This window comes from Gigantopelta aegis, chromosome 14 (assembly GCF_016097555.1).
Source record: "Gigantopelta aegis isolate Gae_Host chromosome 14, Gae_host_genome, whole genome shotgun sequence".
In the NCBI taxonomy this organism is placed as follows: domain Eukaryota; kingdom Metazoa; phylum Mollusca; class Gastropoda; order Neomphalida; family Peltospiridae; genus Gigantopelta; species Gigantopelta aegis.
Genome location: NC_054712.1, coordinates 8,980,237 through 8,991,459, shown reverse-complemented (window position 1 = coordinate 8,991,459; position 11,223 = coordinate 8,980,237). Strand labels below are relative to the sequence as shown.

At 39.6% G+C, this 11,223-nt stretch overlaps 1 protein-coding gene across 1 annotated transcript; it reads right to left on the bottom strand.

Moving 5' to 3' along the window:
- Positions 1-372: 372 nt before the first annotated feature.
- On the bottom strand, positions 373-9,537 carry LOC121388499. The gene is made up of 5 exons (XM_041519855.1): positions 9,381-9,537; positions 6,187-6,593; positions 5,589-5,701; positions 2,797-4,427; positions 373-1,559 (listed from the first exon to the last, which is right to left on the bottom strand). The coding sequence occupies exons 2-5, from the start codon at positions 6,574-6,576 to the stop codon at positions 1,213-1,215; spliced, it is 2,481 nt and encodes an 826-aa protein (XP_041375789.1). The 5' UTR covers positions 6,577-6,593; positions 9,381-9,537; the 3' UTR covers positions 373-1,212.
- Positions 9,538-11,223: the final 1,686 nt, after the last annotated feature.

The window sequence follows — 11,223 nt, the reverse complement described above, 5'->3', positions numbered from 1 at the left end:
TTTCTTTAATGATACCACTAGAGCACATTGGATAGGCTATTGGATGTCAAATATATATGGTCAGTTTTTTACAAATATTTTTCCAAGAGATCTTTTATATACACATTCCAACAGACACCGGTCGTTGATATACCGGTCGTGGGGCACTGGATGGGACGGGCCAAATATCTTTGTAAGCTTTTCTCTCTCATAGGATTTAAAGGTAAGAAACAAATAAATATACCATATGTGTTCATATTTTGTTTCTATTAGCACCACTGTAAGGTAGTGATATCAGGGTCCCCAACCATGACACTACCATATATGTTTCTGGGGTTAATAAACTATTACAAAAAACAAAAACAAACAGTTTAAAAAAATAATAATACACAATAATGCATCAATATTTAATTTTTTCAACACGTAACTGGATACAAATAGAATAACCATTATAAAAATCACTGGTAGAATCAGATCAATGGGATGATGATTGATGTACAATTCTGAGACTGGTATACCTATATGTACTCATTTACAATAGTCAAATCTTTTTAATTACGGCATGACGTAATGTAACACATCTTTGAAATGTCATATTACATAATCCACTAGTAAACACTTATTTTTATATATTATTATATAATATATTAAGAATCTAAACATGTAAATATTTACAAAGATTTGATACAGTTTTTAAATAAAGATAAAAGTCATTCATACTAAAACAAAAATGTACGAAATATATGTATCACTGGAATATGAATAAAGTATTAAATAGCATTGAAAGTTATGTTTAAGAAATTAAAATATAAAGATTGGTTTTCATCAAATCTGTAACACTTTGGCGGTCGACCTAACCCCACCCCATTCCCGTCCCTACTCTCGGACCTACCCCCAGCACATTCCCATCTCCCTTCTCGGACCTACCCCCCACCCCATTCCCGTATCCCTTCTCGAAAAAAAAAACCCTTTAATAAATAGATTTAGTGTATTTTACATTTAATATTTCAAGGTGTCCGCAACATATTGAAATAGATCCCACCCCAATCCCTACTCCTCTCTTCCTGCTCACAGAAACCTAGGATCATTATAAATTAAATGCTAGATTCACAAACAAATGTCTTTTTCAAAATGGGGGTGGGGGTTGAATCTTTTTTATTGACATCGCAAATTCTGCAGATCGAGCAAAAATAAAAATCTTGACATGTCCGTTCAATGTAAGCGCATGTCCGTTCAGCGTTTGCCGCCGAATATACTGGCCCCTGCACTGGCCCCTGCACTTCCACTTAACATTCGGCTTCCGAGACTCTTCATGTAGTTGGCCCCTGCGTTTGCAAATACATGCCAAGATGGCAGACCATCTCCTACTTGACCGCCGCATGGCGTGGAGGTACATCGATTCATCGTTTCGCTGAAGACAGTGCCACCAATACAAATTTTTTCTTTGTAGTGGCCGTAGTTGCAGACGGCGTAATGTCCGCAGGCGCCGGCACACTGATGCGTCTCGCCGTAAAAGCGGCACTGGAGACTCGCTGAGAAACAAGGGGTGTTCAGCACGCAGGTAGGGCTGACTCGGCATTCTGCAAAACAAAACACAAAATATATAATATAACACATATACAAAAATGTTTTCAGTTATTTGATTTATACTCTTGATTTGAAAGTGTATACCTTGTTTTATTTCAAGGTGAATCTTGATACTAGTACATGGTGCATTTGCTGGAAACGAGGAATAGAGACTTGACTTTTAACAGCAAAATGAGAAGCTTTAAGACGACCACAGAGACCTCTCTCTCTCTCTCTCTCTCTCTCTCTCTCTCTCTCTCTCTCTCTCTCTCTCTCTCTCTCTCTCTCTCTCTCTCTCTCTCTCTCTCTCTCTCTCTCTAACCCCTGCGCGTGCTGTAACCTCACCGTGGTGCAGGGGTGTAACATTCTCTTTGAGAATGGCCAATACAGCACAAAATTAAAATGTTGAGTAAAATTCAGTATCTGTAAAATTCTGTGATATTTGTGTTTTTGCACTGTTTTTGTTTAAATCTTGAATTTTTATATTGATGTTGATCATCACTTTATTTATTTGCATTACCATAGTTTGGCACCCAATAGCCGATGTATTTTTCGTGCTGGGGTGTCGTTAAACATTCATTCATTCATTCATTACACTGTTTTTATTTATATCTTGAATTTTTCTATTGATGTTGATCATCACCCTATTTGTTTCCATTACCATAGTTTGACACCCAATAGCCGATGTATTTTTCGTGCTGGGGTGTCGTTAAACATTCATTCATTCATTCATTCTCTCTCACTAACATGCTATCCTGTCTGTGGGAAAGTGCATATAAAAGATCTCTTGCTTCTAATTTACCAAATGTTTGACGCGCAATAGCCGATGATTAATTAACCTCATCACACTTTACAGCAGATGGATAGATGTATGTATGTATGAATAGAATGCTAGAGAGAGACAGAGAGAGATTGAGACACACAGAGAGAGAGAGAGAGAGAGAGAGAGAGAGAGAGAGAGAGAGAGAGAGAGAGAGAGAGAGAGAGAGAGAGAGAGAGAGAGAGAGAGACCGACAGAGACAGAAAGAGAGGGGGGAGACGGAAAAAAGATAAAGGTGGAGAAAGATGGAGAGAGAGAAAGAAAGAGACGGACAATGATAGAGAGAGAGAGAGGGAGAAAGACAGCGACAGACATACGGGGTGGGGGGTGGGATGGAGGGAGAAAACCTGCTGTCGTCAACTGGCTACTCTTAAAAAATGTGTTTTTCTTCAATAAAAAATATTTAACAAACAAAATCAATAAATATTTACGTTGTGTATGGAAAGATGGAGGTGGTTGAGGTTTGGGTCCCATCCGAGGCATCATAGGTGGTGCTGACATCTTATCGACCCAAGGGAGATGATCCTGGTAATCACAATAGAATGTCAAGAAGAATTTGTCATCGTTGAACATTGGACATTCATTTCCCATTCCATTGCCGTTACCATAGTCCCATATATCCAAAGTGGCATCGCCGTAATTTTTGCTGAACATCCTGGGATACCGTGAGTCCAGTTCTATGAGACCAGAGCAGGGTTCGAACTTCCCGGTCCTGGGATTCTTGCAGGACGTGTGGCATACGCGGCCACAGGAGTCTGATGCTCTGAACAGTGCTCTCGTCACACCGCGACCTGGATTCTTCACAGCGACATAGGCGATGGACATCGTGGTGGCCAACCTCTGGTCGATTACGGATGATTCCTTGTAGAAGCCTTCGTAATTCAGACCCTGAGACTGGACGAAAATCTGCCCGATGCCGTCTTCAAAGCAGTGAGTGTATCCTTTGGGTGTTTTGCCCAGCCTTCCTTGTATTATTTTTTTCGTTCTGCTGTAGCCACTTGGATTGTAGATGTCGTTGGTCATGGAGACGTCGCCGTTGATGATTGGAAACGAGTTGTAACGGTTGTATTCTGGGGGTCGGATGGTGACCACTTTGACTGGCACATACACCCACTGGTTGATGTCGCAGATTCCATTTACGCAGTAGCTGTTCTGGCATGGCTTCACGTTGTGTCTCTCTTGTTCGATGTGGGCGCACTGATCAACAGGTGGCGGCAAACCGGGACCTGTGGGTGGGGGAAGTCCTGGACCTACGGGTGGGGGAAGTCCTGGACCTACGGGTGGGGGAAGTCCTGGACCTACGGGTGGGGGATTTGTCACTGGACCGGAGCCTGGGTTCATCGGAAGTGGTGTCTCTTGAAGAGTTATTGGTATGCATCGACCCGTGTTAAGCTGGCATCTCAAGTAGGGAGAATCGCACGTTGGCCGCTGTTGTGTGCATGATGGCGATGCTTCGTATTCGACGGTTTCCATCAACAGATCGCTGTAGCCAGCACCACACGTGAAATTGGCAATGTCCATCAACTCATCGCGCGAGTGGAATTCTATGTTGTGGTTCATGGGGTAGTTGGTCTGTGGATCAATATTCAGCTGGTTTCTCAACTTAATGCGGAACAGTTCCCAAAGGTAGTCGACGAATCCATGGTGCAAAAAGAAGAAGGGATCGAATGGTGACGTCACCAAAGCCTCCATATCTCCCCCAATGTATATATGGATACCTCCGTGATGTACTTCAATATCGTAGTCAGGATCCGAGTTGGGAGCGATTATTTCTGAAGTATCGCTGCGGGATAGTATCATTTCTATGGATTCTCTCGAATACAGCTGACCGTCGGCTCCGACGTTTCTTAGTACTGGAGACGGACGGCTGTTGGGGTTATTTGGATCCGAGGGACGCCTCCATCCGGCGAAAGGTCCAGATGTGATCGCGCCATCACCGTTACCCATGAGTTCAGAACTGAACATGTAAGACTGGGCGGGGTTCTCCAGCTCATTGTCCAGACTGCTGTCCCAGTATGGCAGGCAGACGCCGGGAACTTCATCACCAAGAGCCATCTCAAACCTGGAATAAAGGAAAGTTTGATGAGAATTAATGTAATGACGTTAATAAATTGGCTATGATTTTGCATGGCATCATCAGCTAAATCTCATGTTTGTATTTTAATGGACGATGGCTAAGCTACAAACACCAACTGAAGATGCGAAACATTATCAAAAATTATTTGCATTGAGTTTGTTTGCTTGGTTTTTAATTTTTTATGATACCACTAGAACACATTGATTTATTAATCGTCGGCTATTGGATGTCAAACATTTGGTAATTCTGACGAAAAGTCTTTAGAGAGGAAACCCGCTAAATGTTTTCCATTAGCAGAAAGGAATCTTATATATGCACCATCCCACAGACAGGATATACCACATACCACGGCCGTTGATATACCAGTCGTGGTGCACTGAAAAACAGACCAGTGGGCCCACGAACGGGGATCGATCCCACACCGACCGCGCATGAAGCGAGCGCTTTACCACTGGGCTACTTCCCGCTCCGATTTGCGTTGAACAAAAACAAAGTCAAGTTAAGTAGGATGTATAGTTGTGACGTTAATGTATTAATAAAGAAAATAACGTGAACGATGCCGAATTCAGCCAGAAAGAACAGAGCGACAACACAAAAACAATCGGCAGATCCAGAGGGGCGAGGGAGAACAAACATCATCATAAAAATACACAACACTAAATTGCCCTGAAAATAAGTCTCTAAATATCTTGTCTCTAGATATCTGTATTTCAAAGAATTCTAGGGAGCATGCCCCTGAATCCTCATACAGATTTGTAGACATTGGATTGATCAAATATCGTGTAATACATACAAAAAAGCGAAACAGATTTTAAATATAAAATATAAGATACTTTACTAGTAAATATATTTTATGGATTCTTTTAACCCAAATTTCAAATTTGGTTTAACAGTTTGAAGAAAAGAATATATATTACGTACGAAATTAGTGTTGGCAAAAAATCTATATTGAGCTATCGCAAACATTAGGATGGCCAAAAACACTGTGAGTTTCAGGATCTGGATTTCATTGGTATGCCGAGAAAAGCCTTCTGGACACAGTGACAGGGAAGGGCTGACGGTGTTAGTGGTGGATAAAAACTCAGGACAATGCCTTCGATGGAATCCGGAAATGTGAAATGTGTTAAGAATATATCTGAAGCTTACATGAGCATGAACACTCGGTGCCAGCCAAGGAAACACGGTCCGCCATGGGCTTTAAGTATCTGCATCTCCGAATGAAGCATGGCAAGCGCATCGTACACATTTGGTCGTACTATCTGTAAGACAAATAACATTTTGTTTACCACAAGTACAACACACACACACGCACGCATGCACGCACGCACGTACGCGCACATACACAATGACAAAACATATTATGATGAATAATTCACAATGTCTTTATTACACCTAAATATGTATATATGTTATTCGCGACATCAATTGGTGTATTGTTGCTTCTTCAAATTTAATGGATTATCGGTTCATGCGTTCACAGTAGACCAACGTACCGTATTCTGTCTGAAACTACGTTCACAGTAGACCAATTTACCGTATTCTGTTTGAAACTACGTTTACAGTACCAACTTACCGTATTCTGTCTGAAACTCTACGTTCACAGTAGACCAACTTACCGTATTCTGTCTGAAACTCTACGTTCACAGTAGACCAACTTACCATATTCTGTCTGAAACTTTACGTTCACAGTAGAACAAATTTACCGTATTCTGTCAGAAACTCAACGTTCACAATTCCAACGTACCGTATTCTGTTTCATTCCGTTCACAGCTCTGTGAAAGTCGTTTCTCTCCTGCGTGGTAAGCATCCTGTATTCCTTCCTCACACACCTTGTCGCCTGCCTCTTGCCTCTGTTGTTTTTCGATTTTTCCATAATTCTCCGATTAAGACCGTTCAGATAGTGGTGTTCAGACTTTGGCAGTCGAAAGGGAATTTTGGAGAGGCTGATAGAAGACTCACAATGCCACGTGATGAAGGTTCCCGGCACTCTGTTCAGACTGACGTTGGAGAAGCGCTTATAGCAAGTTTCCAGCTGGGGTGTCAGCGGCATGTTTTTGATTCTAGAGAAGACCCCGGGCAGACACACGACGATACAGAGTAGGAGCCATTTCACCCCGAATGCCTTGAGAATCATGAGGTTATTCGAGAGATCTTGAAAATTAAAGAGAGAAGGAAACATTTAAAAAAAAGTTTTATCCTATAACGTACCCCATTTTATCCACGTCATATCAACCCATGTGGTATATTAATTTTTTATTTTATTAACCCAGTTAACATAGACTCGGTTTGGTATTTTTCATATTTAAAAACACTTGTGACGAATCCTCTATTTATTTACCGACACACTCAACAAAATGATGACAAAAACAAAAATGATTATGATAAACTATTATAACGGCAAGGTTTAAAATACACACAAAAATTAAGAGAAAAGATAACTGGTTGTTGTTTTTCAGTCTTTTAACTCTAAGACTAGAAATCTCCATCTAGTGCCTCGTCTATAGGGGGACAGCCACTCCGGAGGAAATTATTTACAGTAAAATACACCCTTCTTGCACTGCCACACAGAGGACTGCCACTCCCAGACTAGTTTACTAAATCAAAACTAGCACAGGACGGAGCTCGTGGGAAATTTTGTTTAAGCGGAGTTTCCCATCAAAAGCAATTCTAAAAGGTACCTAATCCTAAAACTCCCAATGTATTGTAATTAAAAAACAAAACAAACAAAAACAAAAACAAACAAAACTTGTGTATTGTACTTCTTTTGACCAGTAACTGTATTTAGTGAGACCGTTCGCGTACGGAGTCTTATGAGAAATGAATGTGTCTGCTTAGGCCATGTTTGATTTGTGGGTTTGTCCTGGTTAAAATGGACTTGTGCTTTGGAAAACACAACATACATGGCGACGAGGATGGGATTCGAACCCACGCGGGCTATATATTTATAGCTTAGACTGTTCATTCCAGTACATTCAGAGTGATCTTGGTTGACCTAGTGTCTCACGCCAGTGTTTAATTTAATGCTGTGCGGGACGTAGCCCAGTGGCAAAGCGCTCGCTTGATGCGCGTTCGGTTTAAGATCGATCCCCGTCGGTAGGCCCATTTGGGCTATTTGTCGTTCCAGCCAGTGCACCACGACTGATATATCAACGGCCGTGGTATGTGTTATCCTGTCTGCGGGATGGTGCATATAAAAGATCCCTTGCTACCAATGGAAAAAAAATGTAACGCGTTTCCTCTCTAAGACTAAATATAGCAAATTACCGTATCTAATAGCTGATGATTAATAAATCAATGTGCTCTAGTGGTGTCGTTAAACAAATTGTTTTTTTAATTTAATGAAAATCTTTATGTTTCTTCATTAATATTAATGTTTTTTTTTTTTCAGTCTAGACTGTTACTTTAATGGTTCTAATCGGGTGACTCCATATTTAAATAACTTTAATGATCAAAGATAAAAAAGTAAATTTGCCTAAAACATGTTTATCTTAACAAAAGTAAAAAAACCCCACATATTTACTATCTTTTTGTTGCAAATAAAAATTAAATGTTTAAAAAAAAACAAAAAAAAAAAAAAAAATATATATATATATATATATATATTTACCCGAATGCGTATTTTACGAAAAAAAAAATATAGCAAAGTATACAGATAGTCAAAAGATATTGCTTTAAGATTTTTTATTTTTTGAAGGGCCGCTAAGAATCCAGTGTTTAGCATGTTTTGTTTAACGACACTAATAGCACATTGATTTATTAATCAATTTAATTAATATTTGGTAATTTTGACATATAGTCTTAGAGAGAAAACCAGCTAGTAGTAGCAAGGGATTTTCACAAACTGTAGAACAAAATAGACCTGGACCCCCCGGCTTGTAGCTTTGGAGGCCAGGTCCGTCAACCAGGTTAAGATATTGTAAATACACATCACTTAAGTCACACACACTTATAATAATATAAAGAAAACAAAAATACAAACATGCACTAATTGAAATGTATATTATTCTGAAACAAGCACTGACACTCATATGTAGATTTTTATTGGCCACATTCAAGGAGAACCTGGTTTATTGTAAATAAGGAGGGTTTTTTTTAAATAAATGGGGCACCCGGCATGTTCGGGACCTGCCTGAAATGTAAAAAAAAAAAAAAAAAAAAAAAAAAAACAGCAAGGGATTTTCTATATGCTCCATCCCACAGACAGGATAGCATATACCATTGCGATGCCCTCCAATGGTTTTTTTTTAAATTATTAAATTTTATAAAAATTATCCCTACATACATACATATTGTGGGTTGCCCCCACCCCCCAATATGGGTTGCCCCTCTCCCCAATATAAAATCTTGGCTACGCCAGTGTTGCAGCCCGCTCCCCGAATAGTGTAATTGCATCTTTTAAACATTGCACACAATCTGAAAAGGTCCTGCACCCGCCCGGGCAAGAATTGTTAAAAAACAGTTAATATAAAGTAAACAATAACGACAATTACAACTTCAGATTGATTGATTGATTGATTTTAACTTATTTTCGTGCTTATATCCAATTAAGGTTCAAGCACGCTGTCCTGGGCACACACCTCAGCTATCTGGGCTGCCTGTCCAGGACAGTGGGTTAGTTGTTAGTTTGTTAGTGGTTAGTGAGAGAGAAGAGGGTGTAGTGGCCTTACACCTACCCATTGAGCCCTTAAGAACTCGCTCTGGGTTGGAGCCGGTACCGGGCTGCGAACCCTGTACCTACCAGCCTGTAGTCCGATGGCTTAACCACTGCGCCACCGAGGCCGAGATCACAAATTTAACATGCTCGAATAAACAAGTTGCTTAGCAAATGTTTTAATTTCAATTCATAGAAGACAATGAATGCTTTAGACAAACGTTCAACAATGCATATACATATCAGTATTACTGTCACGTACACGTGTGCAATAAAAAAAAACTCACCCTTGCTGTTTAAAGTTCTTTAGGAGAAGTAAGTTCCAAGCGACATTTACCCCATCTTCATTGGTCCTATTTATTACTAACGAAGTCGAGGAAATGCGCGAAAAATAGCCAATAGAAGAAACGTCTATCAATTACACAACTGTCGAGTCTAAATTCATCTACGTCACAGGCTATATATTAAATTTTGACATGGCCAAAAGAATGTCCTTTTCTTTTTTTTCATCACGTGACCAAACCTCTTTCGTCATATTACGTCAGTGCTGTCAAGCATTATCTACTGTTTTGTTGCTAACGGATGCAAGTTTTAAAACTGAATAACTAATCAGTCGACTTTTGGCTGTTTCCCTGGACTATGGTCTGTTTCCCTAGACTATGGTATGTTTCCCTAGACTGTGGTCTGTTTCCCTAGACTGTGGTCTGTTTTCATTCATGTAATAAGACTTTCTACTGCTGCTACTACTGTTGTTGTTGTTATTGTTGTTGTTGTTGCTGCTGCTGCCACTACTACTACTACTACTACTACTAATGCTGCTGCTGCTGCAGCTACTACTACTGTTGTTACTGTTGTTTCTACTGTACTACTACTACTACTACTACTACTAATATACTACTACTACTACTACTAAAGCTATGACTACTGCTGCTATTCTACTACTACTACTAGTACTACTGCTACCACTACTACCACCGCTACCACTACTACTAGTGCTATTGCTACTACTATTTCTACTACTACTACTACTACTACTATTAAAGCTACTACTACTACCATTGCTACTACTTCTGCTATTACTACTACTGCTACTACTACTATATTACTACTACTGCTACTACTACTTCTTCTACCACTGCTACTACTACTACTATTGTTATTACTATAGTACTATTGAAACTACTGCTAAAGCTACTAGTACTACTATACTACTGCTGCTACTACTATTATGCTACTAGTAGTACTATACTACTACTACTACCGCTATACTACTATTACTTCTACTACCACAGCTACTACTGGTGCTGCTACTACTACTACTAGTAGTACTTAGTGTACAACTACTTCCGCCACTCCTCATCCTAGCATTACCACCACAATTGGTACTGGTACTAGTATTACTACTAATACTATTGGGTCTTCTAGAACAAGTACTAATACTACATTTATTTACTTATTTACTTAATTACTTATTAATTTGTCCGTTTGTCCATTCGTTCGTTTATTCATTTATTTGTTATTAAACATAATTTAGTAAACACTGGTTTCTGATAACATTTGCTGAAATCTTTCTATGGGAAATCTGCCTGAGGGATGGTATATATAAACTATCCCTTGCTACTAATGGAAAAATGTAGCGGGTTTCCTCTAACACTATATATCAAAATTAACGACTTTAACTTTTTATACACCAAATGTTCCTTTCTGTTTTTGTCTAAATGAGGTACGTCTATCCTCTGAGTTGATCTGTGCAGGTATTTTGAAGACAGGAGCGGGATTTAGCTCAGTCGGTTGAGTGCTCGATTGAGGGGCTTGCGTCGCAGGATCGAACCACCTCGGTTGATCCATTCAGCTGATTGGGTTTTTTTTCTCGTATGTGCTTTCCTGTTTGTTCGGAAAGTGCATATAAAAGACCCCTTGTTACTAATGGAAAAATGTGCTCCAGTGGTGTCGTTAAACAAAACAAATTTTATTTTGAAGAGATCACTCAGAAGTCACAGTCCAGGATTATATACAGTAGTTCGTAGAGCATTCCACATTCCTTTAAAGTTTGCTTTGTTTAACAACACAAGGGCATACTAATTGATTAATCGTCGGCTATCTGTTGGTTAGTTAGTTTGCTTTGTTTAA

Coding starts and splice junctions, on each gene's coding strand:
- LOC121388499 (XM_041519855.1), bottom strand. CDS start 6,576: ATGATTCTCAAGGCATTCGGGGTGAAATGGCTCCTACTCTGTATCGTC. Junction 5,702..6,186: donor ACGGAATGAAACAGAATACG/GTACGTTGGAAT, acceptor TTTGTCTTACAG/ATAGTACGACCAAATGTGTA. Junction 4,428..5,588: donor CACCGAGTGTTCATGCTCAT/GTAAGCTTCAGA, acceptor CCTTTATTCCAG/GTTTGAGATGGCTCTTGGTG.